At 33.2% G+C, this 22,068-nt stretch overlaps 2 protein-coding genes across 6 annotated transcripts; both read right to left on the bottom strand.

Moving 5' to 3' along the window:
• Window positions 1-3,771: 3,771 nt before the first annotated feature.
• Window positions 3,772-11,348, bottom strand: LOC148608544 (uncharacterized). 2 transcript variants are annotated; one of them, XM_088545759.1, is made up of 6 exons: window positions 7,986-11,348; window positions 6,599-6,727; window positions 5,688-5,816; window positions 5,108-5,224; window positions 4,429-4,566; window positions 3,772-3,908 (listed from the first exon to the last, which is right to left on the bottom strand). In XM_088545759.1, coding segments are annotated over exons 1-5 (429 nt in total). In that variant the 5' UTR covers window positions 8,038-11,348; the 3' UTR covers window positions 3,772-3,908; window positions 4,429-4,564. The 2 variants fall into 2 exon arrangements, with proteins under 2 accessions (XP_088401885.1, XP_088401883.1); XM_088545757.1 differs by having other exon boundaries at window positions 4,429-5,224; window positions 7,986-8,150; window positions 8,562-11,348.
• Window positions 11,349-15,484: 4,136 nt separating this feature from the next.
• On the bottom strand, window positions 15,485-22,068 carry LOC148608543 (uncharacterized). Of its 4 annotated transcripts, none has more exons than XM_088545755.1 (6): window positions 21,283-22,068; window positions 19,304-19,389; window positions 18,568-18,732; window positions 17,270-17,398; window positions 16,361-16,489; window positions 15,485-15,785 (listed from the first exon to the last, which is right to left on the bottom strand). In XM_088545755.1, exons 2-6 carry the CDS (start codon window positions 19,347-19,349, stop codon window positions 15,514-15,516), a joined length of 741 nt encoding a protein of 246 aa, XP_088401881.1. In that variant the 5' UTR covers window positions 19,350-19,389; window positions 21,283-22,068; the 3' UTR covers window positions 15,485-15,513. The 4 variants fall into 4 exon arrangements, with proteins under 4 accessions (XP_088401881.1, XP_088401880.1, XP_088401879.1 ...); XM_088545754.1 differs by lacking the exon at window positions 21,283-22,068 and adding an exon at window positions 19,864-20,102 and having other exon boundaries at window positions 15,485-15,728; XM_088545753.1 differs by lacking the exon at window positions 21,283-22,068 and adding an exon at window positions 19,864-20,095.

Here is a 22,068-nt window from a genome sequence, read left to right as displayed (position 1 = left end):
GGCATTCCAATGGGAACAAATTATGCTCCTTTACTTGCTGACCTATTCCTTCACTCTTATGAGGCTGACTTTATAGCTGATCTGATCAGAAAGAAAGAATATCGTTTGGCTAGATCCTTCAATCTCAGTTTCCGCTATACAGATGACGTATTATCTTTAAACAATCCTAATTTCGGGGCTTTGATACATCGCATCTACCCAAAAGAACTTGAGATAAAGGATACTATCGACACTATGAAGTCAGGCTCATATCTTGACCTACACTTAGAAATCGATGGTTAAGGAAAACTATTAACCAAACTTTAAGACAAACGTGATGACTTTCCATTCAGAATTGTCAACTTTCTTTTCATCTGTGGCAACATCCCTACGGCTCCTGCGTATGGAATGTTCATATCACAACTCATACGTTATGCCAGAGCTTGCTGAAACTACGCAGACTTTTTGTATGGCGCTAGAACTCTAACAAATAGGCTTCTGGAACACTGTTATGTTGCTACAAGATTGAAGTCATCACTACACAGTTTTATGGTCGTCATTATGAGCTCATGGATCGTTATGGTATATCCATCAGCACCATGAAAACTGATTTATTCAACGGGTCATAGTTTTCCTTTCCTCGTTTATCTACCCCGGACTTGACTTTTTATTAGCAACTCGGTGGGTGTTTCTAGAAAAGCGGAAGACGCTTACCCTACCAGTGCACCTGGTCCATGCTCCCAGTTTTTAGTGGAGTTGCTCATTTACTTTTATTACTTTGTATGTATGATTTTAGTTACTTTATGTTCTTTATTGTGTATGTCTGTTTTCCATGTCTTGTTTTTGTCCCTGGATTACATTCTTTTGATTACCGCTATAACCTTGGTTCCCTTGATTACTCTTTTATAAATATATGTAGTTTATAGATACATGTAAGTCAAGTCGTTTAAGCTGAAAAAATCTAAAAAGAGTGCATTCGAGACTTGTTTCCAGTTTGCATTGGTCTCAGACATGCATCGATCCTCTATCATTGAAACACTGCTGAAAGAACTTTTGTATTATTGTTGAAGAACCATTCGACCATGAAAATTTCTGAATAGTATTTTAAATCTTTGTCAGTTAACAGGTTGTTACATTTTAGGACACAAAATACCGAAGTTTCGATACAGCTTAATATTTTAATTTAGTAACTTTATCAACTAGTGAAAGTTTTCTCCGCATGGTGACCTTGTTCGTTGCTTGGTATTTGATGGATGACTATCTCATTGGCAATCAAACCACATATCATGTATATCGTGTAATAATTGTTGAATGTTTAAGTGTAAAATTCTGGCCGAAAATGTTTCCGTACTTTCCTGCAGTAGAACGTAACTAAACTTTAACTGCTGGTATCTCCCAGTTACCCAGTGTTATATAAACACTTATTGTCGAATACAGTTTTATAAGGCCTGCTGAATGATTTCCAATAAAAATATATTTTTGGTGTAGGATATGCATGAATCATTTTTCATAAGCTTCTGCTTAGTTTCTTAGTTTCGTGAATGTCTAAGCCATTCAATTAATTTGACAAGAGGCATATGTTCGAATCATATATGTATGCCAAAAGACAACTCTTTGGACTATACGCATACATCCTCAAAATAACTCTTTGAGACATCAGGGTAAATTCACAAATTTAATTTTTGAGACATAAGAATACTTCCTTTAGATAATAGTTCGAGACATAAAGTTACATCCACGAGATACATTTTATCTGTTTGATACTTACGGGTATATCCATATGTTAACAGTTTGAGAAAAAATGGTATACATCCATAAGTTAACAGTTTGAGACACACTGGTACATCCACAAGATAATGTTCGAGACATGTCAGGTAAATCATCATGAGATATAGTGAAAATAATCAAATGTGAAAATTTGGTAAGATCACAACCAACCAACCATTCTACAATAACACAACCAACAAACCATACTACAATTATCATTAAACATGGGAATACTACCATGTACGTACTTTAACTCCTGATATAATTTGAACTGACAGAAAATTATGCCATAAGGTGGATCAACCAGAAAACTGTTCCAGTCACACAGGAAGGTTTCCAGAATAATTGTTTGAGTCATACTAGTAATATTTGAGAACTGTTTAAGTCATATAGGTAGATCCACGTGATAGTTTTGAAGCAATTCAGGTAGGTTCACGTGAGAACTATTTAACCATATTAGCCACATGATATTAAGCCATACAGACATGAGTTACACAGAGTGATCTACAAGGAAACTGTTTGAGTTACACGGGATGATGTACAAAGGAACTGTTTGAGTTACACAGGTGATCCACTAGGGAACTGTTTGAGTTACACAGAGTGATCTACAAAGGAACTGTTTGAGTTACACAGGATGATCTACAAGGGAACTGTTTCAGTTACACATGGTGATATACAAGGGAACTGTTTGAGTTACACAGGGTGATCTACAAGGAAACTGTTTGAGTTACACAGGATGATGTACAAAGGAACTGTTTCAGTTACACATGGTGATATACAAGGGAACTGTTTGAGTTACACAGGGTGATCCACTAGGGAACTGTTTTAGTTCCACAGGGTGATCTACAAGGAAACTGTTTGAGTTACACAGGATGATCTACAAGGGAACTGTTTCAGTTACACATGGTGATATACAAGGGAACTGTTTCAGTTACACAGGGTGATCCACTAGGGAACTGTTTTAGTTACACAGGGTGATCTACGAAAGAACTGTTTGAGTTACACAGGGTAATCTACAAAAGAACTGTTTGAGTTACACAGGGTGACCTACGAAAGAACTGTTTGAGTTACACAGATCTACAAGGGAGCTGTTTGAGTTACACAGGGTGATCTACAAAAGAACTGTTTGATTTACACAGATCTACAAAGGAGCTGTTTGAGTTACTCAGATCTACAAAGGAGTTGTTTGAGTTACACAGGGTGATCTACAAGGGAAATGTTTGAATGTAACCAATAGACCAACAAGGTCTTTGTGTTCATATTAAATCTCATAATGGACGGAACAAAATGAAATCGTTGTAAATAGAGGCCATCTGTCATTAAAGGTAAGTCGACAAGAACTTTTATTATATATATTTACATGTAAAATAAAAAAGTAACATGCATAATAATCTAGTGAGATGTATTGGAAAGTTTTCCTCAAATTCACCACATGTTTTTCCGCAAAGTTATGTTTTACAACTGCAAACTTCTTAACTACTTTCAGCAATATTGCTATGTTTGTTCTCAACGTCATTCTCATCGACTTTCTTGTCTAAAGAAATTTCAATGTACGACCCTCGTTCATCATTTTCACCTTTGCCATCTTCTTTCCAGTATCCATTACTGTCTGTCATCACGTTTGCTCTTCTACGATAAAATATGTTACTCTTTTTTCGTTGAAACGATGGTTTAAGATACCCCGAGATTGACTCGACACTAACGGTACTTCCGATCCTGTCTTTATCAAATCCCTGGTGACTTTCACATTTGTTCTTCCTTAGCAGATCTGTGAAATCCTTTGACAAGTCTTTGGTTTTTCTACCGCTCTTCTCCTCGCTACCAGCGTACAATTTACTAAGTCGATTGGCATCAGGCAAGGAGAGGTATGGGTTTGTTGCCTTTGTATGTGTGGGTTCACGTGGTTTTACGGGTGGGGGCAACAGAGTCGGCGTTGGCATAGCTGTACGGATAATTCTGAATCATCTTGCTTTCAGGAATTTCAGCATAGTCTTCGATATCTTCGTAATGAATGCTGTCGTCATCGTGTGCTTGATTATGTTTTGAGTCCTGAAGACATTTAAGGTAGTTCCGTTGATATAAATAACACAATACGACCGCTGTCACTGTAGGAATGAAAAGGGCGAACACAACACCAATCACTATCCCTGTCGTAGAAGAACCTATACAAATCGAAAACAATTTATAGTATGATGATATACAAGAACATACATGTAGGTGTAGCAGGTTTTTTTAGAGTCTTCTATCGTGAGGCTGGCTGGGTTAGTAAAAATGTGCATTTAAATTTTAAGTGATACAGTAAGCAGATGCGAACCAAGAGATATTTGAAAGGAAGTCCAGAAAAAACGTGGGTTAAGGCTGTAATTCCTTTCTCATTTTTCCCAAATTTTGCACGAAATGGACATATTTTTTTTACATTTTTTACCACAAAAGAGAGGGTTAAATCCCCGGCATCCGCAATTAGTATGGTTTAATTGATAAAGTTAATAATATAATATAATAAGTTGATAATACATTTTAATAACCACGTGATTAAAATGAATGTAAAATTGATTCGTTTAAATTCATGATTCATGCCGACAAAACAGGAAGATACATATTAAGACTATTGGTTTCTACTTGACTTAGATGTTATCAATTCAACGCGTCCGGATGATCTCTTTGAACAGTATCTATATATACCTTCATTGTTTTCGGTTCAGTATGGTCTTGATTTACCCGTCAAACAATGGCATTCTCCGGTCACATGATAACAAAGTTTATCAACAGTACAATTACACGGATAATGACATTGGTCACCGTAAAAACCATCCAAACATTCTAAAAATACATTTTTTTTAATCATCTGCCCAGATTTTTCCTAACATAAGCGCTATTTCTAAATTTGCGTATTTCTTTCTTTTTTTTTTTAACATGAGATGACCAGCTTTAATTGTTACGTGTAATTTCAACACTTTGATATTTTTGACAAATTTTGACGTCTTTTGATTGTCTGATCATTTTAATTATTTGTACATATATATGTATATGTTACAGGGCGCATTGGAATCCAGGACGATCCGGAATCCTCCCAGGGCAAATCAGAATTCCAATTTGTCCTAGTAGAAATTAGAAATCTGATTTGCACTGGTTTAAATCCAGTACAAATCATAATTCAAATTTCTACTAGACAAATTGAGATATCCCGATTTGTATTAGGGGGATTTGCCCTGTAACATACATGTATTATGTAGCCGAAAAACTTTATCAATATCGAGTATAAGTCATAATATAACCACGATATTTCCACCTCTAAAATAACTAATGGTAATGAAAGACAGATTTAATATTGCTTCTATTTAAGAATATAGTATGTCATTACAAAATCTTCCAGAATATCCAGGGAAACATGTACACTTCCCACTTCTGAAGTCACAGGATCCACTACTACAGCCACATTTACCTTCACAGTCTACACCAAATGTTCCTTCTGGACATTCTGGAAATAAACATTTTAAACAGATGCTACATGTAACAAATACATAATGAACGCGCAATTATGTTCATCTCTGACTGGGGACATTGTCAGGGGCAGATCCAGACACTTTGAAAAATGAGGGTGTCAGCCGGGTTTCTTCAGAAAAAAGGGGTGCTAGGACATTATTCGCCATCTTCTGTCAATTTTACACAATGACAAGTCTTCCAATAAAAAGGAGGTGTGTCAATTGTTATTTTCTTTGGGTTTTTTTTATCCGCCACATACTGTCAGATCTATTTATCGATCTTAGCGTCTATTTTGATTTTGTTTGTTTGTTTTTTGTTTTTTATTATTTGTTATTTTGTTTTGTTTTGTTTTGTTTTTTGTTTTGTCTTTTTTTTTTTCGTCTTTCGACTACCAGATAGAAAATGAGAAAGTTGGATTGTCTCAATCTTATAGTTGCTCATACATCAATGCTACTTACTAGTTGTACAATCATTCCCGTTGAAACCCGCTGGACATGCACACTCACCAGTTACGGGGTGGCATGAATTGTGTTTAGGGCCGTAACAGTTCCGATCGCAATTTGGTCCATACTTTGGGTCGCTACAATCTATAATGGGAAAAAATTAAATGCATTATATACATGTAAAGAAAGATAACTACAATGAACATGTACATGTAGACTTTTTCTTAATGAATAAGAATATAAGGTTATATTAAAGTCTGGTAAATCCTTCCACAAATTGAAGATATATTTGAAAAAAAGTGCGTTAATTGAAAAGTAAAGATTTTTTCTCTGTAAGTCAATTACTTTGCATACTTTTATGATAGTGACGTTCAAAGCTGACTGCAACATAGTATTAATCTTTCCGAACATAATACGTTATCATAAACGACATAATTACATGTATGTATCTACTTATACATTATTGTAGAATTCAAGGGATGTACATGTATATAACAGGACTAAAATTTATATTTACATAATCCTATGTACATGTCCTTTGTCTAACTTTGACAAAGAAAACTTTATAAATATCGTAGAGGCGGGGATTCGTGAATGTCAAAAACCAAATTGTCTTCGTTTGTCTTATGGTTTTTGCAATTTTCAGGTAAGGATTGTATACTAGAACGCTGTACATGACATTGGTACTTAGGAATAGCTATCTTATTTATTTGACTGATTTAAGAGTAGGGTGAATGTATGGTTTTGTCCAAAATATAGATATTTATGCAGAAAGGACAATTGTTGCGTAAACATATGGCGTATGTAGTTAAAAAGGATCGTTTGTTCGGTGGGTTTTTCTGCACATTGAGTCACTTCTACCGTCGACAGTGTTTGATTTCTTTATGAATTGGTACACTTTAATGACCAGAACAGATGTAACTTACGGTCATGACATGTTCTGCCATCATATCCTGGGTCACATTTACAGTCACCAGTCACATGATTACATTCGGAATTTTCGGAACATTGGCAGTGTTCCCGGCATCTCTCACCAAAACGTCCTTCTTCGCATACTGTAAAGTATTTCAAGCAATACATTTACATGTGTGAATAGATAAAGAATGTTCGATAACCTGATGATATTAAAGTGTACACCCCTATTTTTGCGAGTGATGTAATTACTGTGTTTTCCACATTGTTACTTGTATATACTAGGTACCCCAGGATACATCCGTGAACAAAACAATGGTACATGTACATGTAGAAAAACCAACATAACAACAGACAAGGAAGTAGTCGTAGGACACATCAAGGAACTAAAAATCAGTCCTTTTATATATCATTAAATCCCTAATAGAGTTCTTTTTAGCAAACCTCATTCACTTCATGATCACATACTTGATTCGATCGAAATCACTGGTCAAACAGTAAATGAACAGAAATGGTTATCTTCATGCAAGATGTTCATTCTTTTTAGAACAAATTACTTACAGTAAGTGTTGTCTATTACTCAGTAAGTGAGAAGTGTAGATGTGTTTACAAGAGCCGAAAATATCACAGAAAACCATTGGTAAGACAATATTTTTAAATTATTTATTATTAAATCGATTACAGAAACACTTTATAGAGTTTCCCACAAAGTTTAAAGGTTTTGTGGAAAATCTATTCAGCTTTGAGTATGAAGAAGTAAAATAATGATATATTTTTTAAAGGCAAGGCCGCATCAACATATACTTCAACCATCGCGGTTGTTCAAGACTTTATCCATTGAATAATATTTGTCCATAAGTTAACTTGTATAGTTTTACACTTATCCAGTGGATAACTTATTCCAACGGATAAATCTCTTGATCAGCTAGGATCTCACTAACCATTTCCAACGTTTCCATTACTTTACATGTTAAATAAGTAATTTTCAATGGTTCCCTGTGAATTTCCAGCACAAACTACACTTCAAAGTTGCATACCATTGCAAAGCTTGGAAAATAAGGCTTTCAAAATCATTGTTCTATTGGTACGAGGACCGTAGAAATTCATCACAAAATTAACTTAATTAAAAAATACCGATCATCAATATTTTACCTTTTCTGCCCACTGACATCATGGAGGCAAATTACTCACACATATAAACAATATTCATACACTTTCATAGTAAATTAAATATATGATTTTAAAGTACACATTCTCAGCTTTATTTTGACTACTTTTGATCAGAATGCACACAAATAACGCATATTTCTAGGTTCAGTGTGTTTTTGCTACTACATTGGGGGTGGCCATTGGACATGGAAGTAGTTAGTCAGACCTAGGCCCAGGACTCTTTCACTGTACCTTGTTTACACCCGGGTCCCATTAAACCAGGTTTGCAGACACAACCGTCCATGTGGTGACATGTCTGTTGACTGTTACACTGACGTGTTAATTCACATCCCTGTCCATAGTTACCAGAAACACATTTATGGCTACAGTTCTGTCCAAAATAACCAGGGTCACACGCTGTGGTAGTAGAATACTAGTATATATTTTAACCTGATTCAATTAACGATAAACGTTATAATATAGACCAGTGTAAACGCTATTCTGTTGACAGTTAATTGCAAAGATATTGCCACAGAACTTCGCTTTGAAAAAAAAGCACATTTTGGAAAACAAAACTTTAAAATTGTAGCTCATTCGGTACCATATTAAATAAATTTTCAATTGTTGTCAGTAGAACTACAGTATTCGATGTGGCCTGATTTATTTACTTCTGGTAGTGTTATATATTTCTTGCTTGTGCCAGCCACGCTTTATAAAATGTATTAAACGCAGGCCTTTTTGTCCACGTGTCTTAAAAGTTTGAAAATACTGAACATTTTAGACAGATTAGAAGTAGTATCCAGAAGTGTTTATATTACCAATACATACGTCGTTCACCTCTCTGTAGTCTGGACAACAGACATACCTCAGAGTTTGATAATACGATCCGTCTGCCTTCTTATACCTGAAATTTCTTCAAGGATTCATAAACATGCCCCTATCTAAAGGAAAGATTTGTTTGACACAGTTGATATATTCCGTATACCATGCAAACGATGATATAGAATAGAACAGAACAGAACAGAATAGAATAGAATAGAATAGAATAGAATAGAACAGAACAGAACAGAACAGAACAGAATAGAATAGAATAGAATAGAATAGAATAATTTATTAAAACAATAATATGCCACTTGTGGCAATTACAACGTACATATATAACTGCAAAATAATTAACATACATATACAATACAACTGCAGATGAAACCATAAAAATGCAAATAAAATGTCTCTGCCAATATTACACAGGTGAATATTAATTACAGGGTTCTTACTTTTGTAGATAAACATGTGAAGTTTGCAAGTTGGTTAATTACCTCTTCATTTTCATTCATCATTAACCAAATAAATGTATCTCGTTGTGATAAAAAGGCAAAATTTGAACAATAGTTGTCTATAAAGTTCAAGAATGTTTATCTATGATTCTCATACTTTTTATATTCAAATAGAAAATGAATTTCGATTTTGCAATTAGCATCACACAGACAGTCGGTACACTTGGTCGTTGCTCCCAGATTTTAGTGGTGTTCGAGTTGCTTTTAAGTAGACCAATCTTTTTTTATGTATTTGACGGTGGCTCCATTGAAGATGTACTAATTGTGGTATCTTGTGCATATTTTAACTTTAAATGTTTTGTTTTATTTATTTTATTTTTTTTTGTTTCATGGATATTCATAATTATTAACAAAATTGCGTAGAAAGTATACATACAACGTATATGCACGTAAGTCCCATTGTTATTTACTTATTTATTTTTTTTTGTGAATTTACATTTACATAAGTCTTACGGATGTTTTGTAAAATGATTTCCTGATGTTTTATAGTGGGGGTCATGACTACAGTCAACTGTAAGGTGAGTTCCCTAGTTTTTACATTATCATGGAATTGCAACAATGTAAATGTTCAATAGAAAAGGTATGTAGACTTGGCCTGCTGTTTGATACCCTTTGTATAACGTAAACACCTTCCTGGTCAATGCAGCTGAAACTAGAGCCTGTCCAAATCTAAACATTTTACATTAACCCCCAAATGAAAAGATTAGTCATTAAAACAAACCTGATGTGTTTCGGGCATGAGTTTTATTTTGCTTTCTCACTTACAGCAGTGGTAACACAAACGATAAACAAGATGTTCAGAGGGATGATTAATAACGATATTAGATGCATATCAGTCACATTGTTCTGGAATCTGGCTTTATTCTCAAAACTATGCGTCACAGTCTCCGTTGATGTGAACAAAATAATTAAAAAAAAATCTTCTTTTCTTTTCGGGAACTTATTATATTTTAGTCGCTCTCAAAACTCTAATCAGGAAATGTTTGTTGAATTATTTCAAAACCAAGTACTAATTGTTCAAAAGTGTTTTAAATTGAAGCCGTGATTTAATTTTTTCTCGTATGTTGTCAAACGTGTATTTTGATACACATTCATGTGTTCGTTTTATATTAGTGTTTTGAGAATTTAATATGTTCTTTGAAACACAGTTTGAACACGTATACTATAAGTAAGTTTTTTGGCAAAATGATACATCGTCCACGGTGCGTGCAGTTTACAAATAGGATTTACATATGCATATTTATAGATCATTTTATAAGTAACCAATGAAAAGGCAGAGTTACGATAAAAACACAGAGATATACCAAAGTGCTGAACAGAAGAACACGAACAATGCAAGGACCCTTTTTGGAAATTACTTTATAACTAAGGCTTGTCGATGCAACACATAGCAATTATTCTTATAATCTTATACAAATTCCCTATTGTAAATTGGAGATTTCGTCCACAAATATGAGAAGTTGCTTTTATGGCACGAATCGAATTTTTCTTACAAGTGAAAGAACTCAAAAGGGTAAAATACGAACAAGCGTTAGGCAGTATCAGCTTGTAGTAGTAAGGGAGATAACCATCCGTCATCACTACCCCTAACAGCTATTGCGACATCCTACAGTACTACCAAGTATGTTTAATTTAGATATTCATATTGACAAAGCCGTCTTTATATCAGTGAAAGATAAAATCAAGTGGAAGACCGTAAATTTTCGGACACAAAATACAGAAGTTTCGATTTTGCTTAAGATGTTAATATAAGAGCTTCATCTCTATGTGAAGTTTTCTCCGTGATTTGGCCTTGTTTGTTGCTTGTTGAATGACTATCTCATTGGCAATCATACCACATCTTCAATATTAAGTACACTTTCCATTAATAAGGTTGAAAGTCTAGGTCTGTCTAAAATTCCGGTAAGACGTGATTCATTATACAACATGTAATTATCTCAAAACAATCAATGAAACCGTTCAACTACATTAGTTACGTCCTAAAAACCTTTCTGCATTTATTTCATTGGATCTGCTATATACTGTGAAATAATGGGTTTTTTATTGATCGTTATCATAGGTCAGTGTTCAGGGTCATTTTTTCTAATTTTGGTATTGTCTTCGAACACTCGATGTAGTTGAGTGTGTAGGTTTTTATTGAAATTTGCCAGTCTGTTTTTTTTTTTCAGATCATTTAAGGTTTTTGCATTTACTTTAACATCTTTAGCCTCACTATTAACCGAGATCAAGTACGTTGGATATACGATGTTCGATATTCAACATTCAAACTTTTTAGTCCATGGACTGGGAGTGTCCACCGTGCACCCCCCCCCCGCCCCAGTCATCAACTTCATGGTGATTTTTAGAGTCTTTTACCGAATCAATTTGTCGCCAAAGAATATTTTCGGATTCTTTTTCGGTATAAGGCTATATCTGTACCCCACTGTGTCAAAAAGCCAAGATTTTTGTGACTCAATTGTTTGTCCGTCTAAGTCTTCCTGGGATAGCATGTGTAAACAAACTAAACATATTTAGGTATTACTATGTAGCAAAATGTCTCAGTTTTTCAATAATACCAAAACAGTTGCGGTAACACTTAGAGTTGAGGGGTAAAATGAAAATAATGTACCCCTACCCCGCCGAAAAATCGTTTAAATTGGCATATTTTTCAATGTCAAAACCCTTAGAGTATTTATGCTTCAGTAAAAAATGGCTTGTTTTGGTATTTTATGTATACAATTATCATAATTTATAATTCTTCGGTTCTTTTGAGAAATTTTGCCGATTTTCGTCGTCAGAATTTATCCAAAAATGCAAAAAATGGGTTTTTTTAATTTCCCGTAAAAGTCAGATAAATTCTACTCTACAAGTGATTGCTCAACTGAAACGTTCCAAGTTTGGTACCATTCGATAGATAATTTTATTTTCTACATAAACAAACAATAAAAACTAAATTTAAAGAAAGAGTTTTCAAAAAATGGTAAAAATATTACCCCTACCTCTAGAAAACTGGTCACAGTATTAAACAGAATTCTCATTCAGATCATACCAAGAGTGTAGAACTCATATTTTAAGCATTCATAATTAAGATAAAGATGTGAAAAAACATATTTGATCAATTCAGGCGCTTAGTGTTTCCTTTCAGAGTGACAATGACTATAAAATCGGAAATATTGAAATTTTCATAATTTTAGAATTTTCTTCTACATCGCGCGTTATTGTCTTTTTTTCAGCATTCCGTAGTTCAAACAAGCTTTTATATGATACAGCAAATTAATACAATGTCTACGCTTCAAAATGAGCCTACGCAATAGATATTTGAACATGTTCATGCCATGGTAGGTGGGAAAATGCCACCCCTACCCATGAAAAAAATGCCTTAACTTTAATTTAATTTTTGTTTTTTTGTTTTTTGTTTTTTGGCAAATAAAAGGTGTACAATAGATATGTTGGGATCTTTTGTTTTAATTAGCAATGTATTTAACATATCTTCTGATTTCAGTCGCCATTTTTTTTTTCAGTTTCAATGTAACAATAATGAGTTTTTCATAAAAGGGGAACTTTCGGAATTTAATATTCTTCGATTTCTTAAATTTCACAAATAAATGTCATTTTTTTTTCAAATACTGTACTTCAATCAAGCTTTTGTATTTTCAAACACAATTATATAGTATCTTATCTTTCTAATGAACCCGAGTAATAAATATTTGAATTTTTCCAAGACCAATTAGGTGAAAAATTGCCACCCAACCCATGAGAAGGATACCTCAAAATGGACCAAAATGCTAATTTTAAGCATATAATCGATGCAAAAAAGACATGTTGGGAACTTGTGTTTTATATACCGATGTATTAAATATATGTTCTCATTTTAGGCGAGTATTTTGCAGTTTGAAGCTGACAATAATGAGTATATAATTAATAACGAGTGCGAACGATTTTAATTTCAATAATGGCCCAAAATTATCGTTTAAAATATTAAAAATGGCAATATTAGTATCCAATTGGTGGTTGCGACACTCATATTTCAGTCAAAAATCTTCAAAATGACATATTTATGCAAAGAGTATGTGTGCGAACACTTTTGATATACCTATTAGTCTAAAATTATTTTCAAAAATATTGAAATTGTCTGTATCAGTTTTACGTTGATGGCTGTGATACATATATTTCTGACCAAATTCATGAAAATAAGATATTATTTTGCAAATTGATTGAGTGCGAACACTTGAAATTACCTTTATGGTCTTATATATTATTGTTTAAAATGTCAAAATTGTCAAATAAGCATCATATGTGTGGCTGTAACACATGAACTTCAGTCCAATTTCTCAAAAATGACATATTTCTGCAGATTGTAAGGATGCGAAGAATTTTAATTTCAATAATGGTCCGAAATGATTGTTTCAAATATCAAAAATAGCAATATTATTATCTTTTTGGAGGTTACTTCCGGTAATATTTAAAAAATGTCAATGAATAATGAACCTGTAATCATTAAAATTACTCTAAAACAAGCTTTTCTTTAAAAAAAAAAAAAAGAAAACATTTTTTTTATTGATCAATCAGAATTATTCCCTCGCCCCATTCCCCATTGCCGTATTCATATAACCTATTCCCAATGCCCCATTCCCATTGACCTATCCCCAATTGTCCCGTCCCCCATTCCGCATTGCCCCATACCCCATAAAATGGAAAGGTTATCCCATTCAGGTACTGCAATGACTGTCAGAACAGTTTCTGACAGTTTAGAACTGTTCTATGACAGCGAATCCTGATAGAATCGAAGAGAGGTTAGAAGTGATCACAACTGTATGATTACATCCACAAGATAACTGTTTGAGACATAGACATACGGGTACATCCACAAGATAACTGTTTCAGACCTAGACATACGGGTACCACACAAGATAACAGTTTGAGACAAACGGGTATATCCACAAGATAACTGTTTGAAACATAGATATAAGGATACATCCACAAGATAACTGTTTAAGAAAGAGTAATCAACGGAACCAAGGTTATAGCGGTAATCAAAAGAATGTTATCCAGGGACAAAGACCAGACATGGAAAACAGACATACACAACAAAGAACATAAAGTAACTAAAATCATACATACAAAGTAGCAAAAGCAAATTAGGGTTAGGGTAAGGGTTAGGGTTAGGGTTTACCAATAAGATACGAGTATACCCATAAGATAACTGAGACATACGGGTACATCTTCAAGATATATGTTTTTAAGACAAACATGTAAACGTCATGTAAAGCAGCATGAAATCTATTGAGAAGAAAGTGGAAATGATCAAATGTGAAAACCACATTAGAACAAAACCAGCCAAGCATACTACTTTGGCACTAAACATGGGTATAATAGCAAGTACGTACTTGCATTCCAATTCCTGATATGTTTTATCTCACCGAAAAATTATCATAAGGTGGATCAACCAGAGAACTGGTTCAGTCACACAGGAAGATTTACAGAATAGTTTGAATCATACTAATAACATTTGAGAACTGTTTAAGTCAAATAAGTAGATCCACGTGTAATTTTGAAGCAATGCCGGTAGGTCCACGTGATAATTTTGAAGCAATGCCGGTAGGTCCACGTGATAATTTTGAAGCAATGCAGGTAGGTCCACGTGATAATTTTGAAGCAATGCCGGTAGGTCCACGTGATAATTTTGAAGCAATGCCGGTAGATCCACGTGATAAGTTTGAAGCAATGCAGGTAGGTCAACTATCAGAAACACTAAGTTGACCAAACATCTATGATTTACATGTACATGTACAATTTTTTTAAAAATAACATAGTGTTACATAATAAACAATTTTTTTAATACGTTAGTAACATACTGTGACATAATGAACAGTACTTTATTACGCGTTCTTCAACAGACGACCAGCATCTGCGTATGTAATTATCATATCACAACTCATACGTTTACCCAGAGCTTAACGTAACTACGCAGACTTTTTGTATTGCGCTAGACTTCTTACTATTAGGCCTCTGCAACATGGTTATGTTGCTACAAGATTGAAGTCATCACTAAAAATTTTATGGTCGTCATCATGAACCCGTGGATCGTTAAGATGTATCCTTCTGCGCCATGAAAACTGATTTGTTCAGTGTGTCTTAGTTTTCCTTTCCTCCATCGTCTACCCCGAACTTTACATTTTATGGGCGACTCGGCGGGTGAAAAGCAGAGGACAAGGATACCTACCCTACCGGTGCACCTGATCCTAGTTTTTAGTGGAGTCCAAGATGTTCAGATACTTTGTATGTATTATTTTATTCATTTTATGTTCTTCGTTGTGTTAATTTATTTGTTCTTCACGTCTGGTCTTTGTTCCTGGGTTACATTATTTTGATTTCCGCTAGAATCTTGGTTCCCTGGATTACTTTTAGAGAATTATATTGGAAAGATTTGGGTTGAAATTTGTTCAAAGTCACCATAACGTTCTTTATTAAAGTAATCTCACACAGCTGATTGTTATTATACTGTTTTCTGTTGCCTCCTCCACTTTCTTGTCTGAGGAATTTTTAATGTACGACCTTCGTTTATCGTTTACTCCTTTTTCATCTTCTGTCCGGTATCCATTACTGTCTGTCATCACATTTGCTCTTCTGCGTTGCAATTTTTCCTTCCGCTGATATAAACAACTCAATACAACCGCTGTCACTGTAAGAATGAAGATAGCGAAAATAACACCAATCTCTATCGCTGTCGTGGAAAAACCTATTCAAATCGAAAACAATTTATAGTATGAAAATATAGTGGAACATAGATGTAGCAGGAAATTTCACAGTTTTTTCTCGATTATGAGGTTGACTGACTCGTAAGTAACAAATTTACATGTATATTAAAAGGGAGATATACGGTAAGAAAACACGGAAAGAGTTTAAGGTTGTACTTAATTTCTCATTTTTCTCAAATTTGTGTACGAAAATTTCCTTTTTTTCAACGAAAAGACAAGGTTGATATCGAGCAATAAGTAGGGTTTAATTGATTAAGTTTGAATTACTTTTAATTCTGATATCGATGCTTCGGGACTGATATTGACAACTTGGCATACATGTTTAAATAATGGCTACGTGATTAAAGTGAATGTGAAGTTGATTCATTGAAAGAGTAATCAAGGGAACCAAGTTTATAGCGGTAATCAAAAGAATGTAATCCAGGGACAAAGACAAGACATGGGCATACACAACAACATTTATGATTCATGACGACAAAACAGGAAGATACATTTGTACTCTATTGGTTTCTACTTGACTGCAAAGTTAACAGAATATGAATACATGTATATATACCTTCATTCATCTCGGTACAGTCTGGTCCTGGTTTGCCTACCAAACAATGGCACTGTCCGGTCACGTGATGACAAAGTTTATCAACAGAACAATTACATGGATGCTGACAGTTTTCACCATCCAAACATTCTTAAAATACATTTTTATGATTTGTGTATTTCTTTCATTCTTTTTTCTTCTTTGTTAAAATGAGATGACTAGCTTTAATTGTTACGTATAATTTCAACATTTTTTGACATCTTTCGATTGTCTAATTTTTTTAATTATTTGCACATGTTTTGTATATGTTACAGGGCGAATCGGAATCCAGGACGATCCGGAATCCTCACAGGGCAAATCGGAATTCCAATTTGTCCTAGCAGAAATTAGAATTCTGATTTGCACTGGTTTAAATCCAGTACAAATCATAATTCCAATTTCTACTAGGACATATACAAATACATGCTGAACGACAATTATGTTCATCTCTGACTGGGGACATTGTCAGGGGCAGATCCAAACACTTTGAAAAATAAGGATGCCAGCCGGGTTTTCTCAGAATGAGGGGGTGCTATTATTTGCCATTTTCTGTCCATTTTAAACAAGAAAATGACAACATTTCCAATAAAAAAGGACGGGTGTCAATTGTTATTTTCTTTTGTTTTTCGGATCCGCCACAGACTTTTTATTTATGTTAGCGTCTAATTTTTGGTATTTTTTTTTTGTTTTTTTTTTTATTATTATTTTTTGTTTTTTCGTTTTTTTGTTTTTTTGTTTGTTTGTTTGTTTTTGGTTTTTTTTTTGTTATTTTGTTTTGTTTAATTGTTTTTTTGTTGTGTCTTTTTTTTTCTGTCTTTCGACTACCGGATAGAAAATGAGAAAGTCGGACTGTCTAAGTCTTATAGTTGCTCATACATCAATGCTACTTACTAGTTGTGCAATCACTTCCTGTGAAACCCGTTGGACATGCACACTCACCAGTTAGGGGATGGCATGAATTGTGTTTAGGGCAGTAACATTTGCGAGCGCAATTTGGTCCATACATTGGGTAGCTACAATCTATAATGGGAAAAATTTAAATGCATTATATACATGTAAAGAAAGATAACTACAATGTACATGTAGACTGTTTCTTAATGAATAAGAATATAAGGTTATATAAAAATCTGGTAAATCCTTCCACAAATTGAAGATATATTTGAAAAAAAGTGCGTTAATTGAAAAGTAAAGATTTTTTTCTCTGTAATTATAGGGACGTTCATAGCTGACTGCAACATAGTATTAATCTTTCCGAACACAATACGTTGCCATAAACGACATAATTACATGTATCTACTTATACATTATTGTAGAAATAAAGTGATGTACATGTATATGACATGACTAAAACTTATACATTATTGTAGAAATAAAGGGATGTACATGTATATGACCTGACTAAAATTCATACCTTAATAGTCATATGTACATGTACTTTGTTTCAAACTTTGACAAAGAAATTTTTATAAATATCGTAGAGGCAGTGATTCGTGCATTTCAAAAACCAACTTGTCTTAGTTCGTCATTTGGTTATTTGCAATTTTAAGGTAAAGATTGTATACTAGAAGATTGTACATGAAATTAGTACTTTGCAAGAGCAATCGTTATGGTTTTGTCCAAAATATAGATATGCATACAGAAAGGACTATTCTTGCGTAAACATATGACATATGTAGTTAAAAAGGATCGTTTGTTCGGTGGGTTTTTCTGCACATTGAGTCACGTCTACCGTCAACAGTGTTTGACTCTTTATGAATTGGTACACTTTTTATATCATAAACTTAAGAGCAAAAACGTAAAATCAAAAAATCCAAAAGTATGTCTATAACAATATTACTTTTCTGTTCGTTTTTGTCTACACTTAGCTAATTAATATATTGTGACGCAAACTGGACACTTCCAATGAGTTGTGGCGCAAATAATCAAATTTGTGGAGTAAGTAAAAAAAATATCATCTTGATAAAAACAAATTAAAAGAAAATCTCATAAAAATGAAAATTAATTAAAGGATAATGATTTAATCATTTTTTGAATATCAATCATAAAAAGCAACATAAATAATCACAATGTCATCTATGGAAATTAATTAATACTAATGTTTGTACTTTTGTGTAAATTATTAGTTAGTTACTTTTGTAAATTTAAAGTAAAACATTGTAATGAGGTAGATAAAGATGTTACGAAGATACATTGCTCGCATCGCTCTCCATGGAATCCTGCTTTACACACACAACCTATCTTGGCATGACAAGTTTTCTCAGCCACACAGTTACAGCTGTTAGAGCACTGGGAACCCCAAGTGCCGGGCAGACATTCAACACTACAGTTCTGTCCGAATAATCCTGGTGGACATGCTTTGAAAAAATTACAAATAAGGAAAGGCTATCTGTCTGACATCAAAATTCAACAACATACAAAACTCAGGTTTCTCCAGAGCAATGTACTTTAAGTCCTTGTTTACACGTGTATAATACTGGGTCATTGAAAGTGAATAAAATTTAATCAGTTTATAAACAACGTGCATGTGGTTCGAAAAAGTGTTACAACAATATAATTTTAAGGAAGATATAGTTTGTTTGTTTTGTTTGTTTGTTTATTTATTTATTTTTATTTTTTTTTTTTTTTATTTTTGTAGTTCTTCGGGTCGAACAAATCCATCCGACTATTTAGGGAGACAAATAGAAAGAAAGGGGATCGACGTGCATTGCACAATTGTATAAAATGCACCTTAAATTCTCCCATTAACGCTGAAAATAAGTGAAAAAAATCTGAAGTTCGTTGGGAAGTAAGAATTAAATGTTTACCTTCAGCTAAAAATAAGCAAGTAGTCAAATAATCCTTAGATTGGTTGGTGATGTGACTATGTGTATAAGGAATTAAGTTACTCTATCAAATGAATCAAATAATGTGCTAACAACTACTCACGCTCACAACGGTTATCTCTTTCTGTATAATTCGAGCAACATATCATTTGTAGAACTTTATCATACTGCACATTTGCCTTCTTTTGACTGTAATGCAAACAAAACTAAATTTGTTTACCTTGATATATATTGTTTCACCCATTGTTTTCTTTCAAAACGTAATATCGCCAGAACACGAATTGACAGTTAACTGACAACAGTTGTTTTTATTTACTTTTCGAAGACAATATATATTTTAAACAATTGTTTTACAAAATAACTGTTGAAAGCGAAAATAACTATTTGATTTTGCATTAACGAGATTATACTAATGAAATACGGAGTCAATTGATATAGAAAGATAACTTTTAAATCATTAAAATAACGTGTTGGACATATTTAGTGTCGGAAATAAAATAAGATCTATTATTTCATTTCATACCAATATATACACATAAATATGCTGCATGTTTTTAAGTTTGTTTTCCTTGTACGATGACAACAATTTAGATCTTACACCCAACATGTACATGTATTTTATTATCAAAAGATGTGATAGATACAAGTACAAGAAATACTGACCTGACTTCCCTCAGGCATACATTGGGCTCCGACAGGGTCAGTCCGTTTGTAAGTGTATAAATGTGAAAACTAATAATTACAAACCAACTCGTCTCGCGTGTATTCATACTTATATTAATTATTTCGTTTTATCATTATGTTGTGAAATAATTAAATCGATGAATACAATCGGAAGTATTATAGTTAGACCCGGAAAAAATACATTATTGAGTCATATCATTTTTTTTTGACAATACTTTACTTGGAATAATGTCTGCTTTTTTTTTTTTTTTTTTTTTTTTTTTTTTTTTTTTTTTTTTTTTTTGTTGTTGTAATTAAAGCTTACTGGCTAATCAAACTGATTTTAATCAGAAATATCCTGTCAACTTGGTATCAGTTACAGAAGTAATACAAATGTTCTCTATCGTCTGGTACATGACGACACACATTTGCTTTGACGGTGCTCACATCAACTTTTTGGGTGATTTACTCGTTAAATTATAGCTAGCAAACATTACATTACAAAAGACTTTAGACTGAAAAAAATGTAGTTAAATTATGCTAAAATAACTTCCCCGTAATTAAATACAATAAAACGATATCACATAATACCCACCGAGCCCGTCGCAAAACAATATGTTTTATATACAGTGATATATGTACAGTGCATTACTTCAAATGTATATAAATGTATACCATATGTTTTTTGAGTCTTCCGTATATGTACATTTGTACAATTCTTAAAACGAATTATTATATATCGGGCAGATCCAAAATTGACAAAAAGGTGGGTTACAATTCAAAGAACAAAAATATAAAAGGTGGGTTACAATTCAAAGAACAGAAATATAAAAGGTGGGTTACAATGCAAAGAACAGAAATATAAAAGGTGGATTACAATTCAAAGAACAGAAAAATATAAAAGGTGGGTTACAATTCAAAGAACAGAAATATAAAAGGTGGGTTACAATGCCAAGAACAGAAATATAAAAGGTGGGTTACAATTCAAAGAACAGAAATAGGGGTTATTAGATTGATTTGCTTTAATTATTGCCCAAAACTCATAATCAAAACTCGGGGACATATACATGTAGTATATTCACTGGCAAACTCATAATCAAAACTCGGGGACATATACATTCACTGGCAAAATTAAAGGTTAACTCTAAAAAAAAAATAAATATGCAACTATGTTCCTACTTGGTACACGAATTTCAACTGAAGCGGGTTAAATAAGGCTTTAAGGCTAGCCAGAACTTCAGCTGCCATGCCGGTCATGATATCATCACATATCTGACTTGTTTAAGCCATGGCAGACGACACCTGAAGTCCATAGTCAGGAATATGTTGGTAGTTGAATTAATTAACAATGAGTAATATCTTGTTAATGATGGACATGTTTATGATAACTATTTACAAAATAAATAGAATAAAACTTACTTTAAGTATAAAGAGCATGCATTAGGATCGTCGAAGAGCAGACATTGGGGTCGTTGAAGGTCACTGCACCAGTCCACTCAAACAGTAGCAATAAAAGTGCGAAGAAAAATAAAAAATAATGTACGCCACAGAACATTTCCGAATTGTGAAATGTACTATATAGACCGATGAGTCATTATCCGCAATCTTAAGAGTTTTCTATCCTTTTTTAAGAGTAAACTTTTAGTCTTATTGAAGAAATAACGCTCTTAATTTTTTAAATAAACTGAGTAACGTCAATGTGGCTTGAACTTTTGAAAATAAAATTAAAGTTTATTTTTAATGTATTTATTTGATCTTAATCTTACTTCCTTATTTCACTTGTAATTTGTTTTGTTTTAATTTATGTTAGTGAAATCTGCTCATCTTTATTGGCACTTCCCTCTTTTATTTTCCACGCGTATTTTGTCAGAATCGAAAAGCGGATGTCATTTTTATCGTTTTTTTACCATGTTAAGGATGTAGTAATTTTAATTGTTAATTTAGTAATTATCGAATACGAGGCTTCGTAGATACTCGTAGCTTTAACTCGGGACAATCACATTCTACACGATTATAGAATAGAACAAAAAAGAATATTTAAATGATACAAATCATCGGCTATGAAAAGCATTTTACACAAATGATTATAAAATTGTATAATAATTAAGCTGAAGTATGTACAAATAGCAAATATACATTAATGAAGAATAAGAATAATTCACACAGTGTGATTTACCGTCTATGTACTCCACAAGAATCCATACA

Source organism: Perna viridis, chromosome 9, assembly GCF_037379345.1.
Source record: "Perna viridis isolate PV_CMFRI_1.1 ecotype Kerala chromosome 9, ASM3737934v1, whole genome shotgun sequence".
Lineage (NCBI taxonomy): Eukaryota > Metazoa > Mollusca > Bivalvia > Mytilida > Mytilidae > Perna > Perna viridis.
This window is presented reverse-complemented; position numbering and strand designations above follow the sequence as displayed.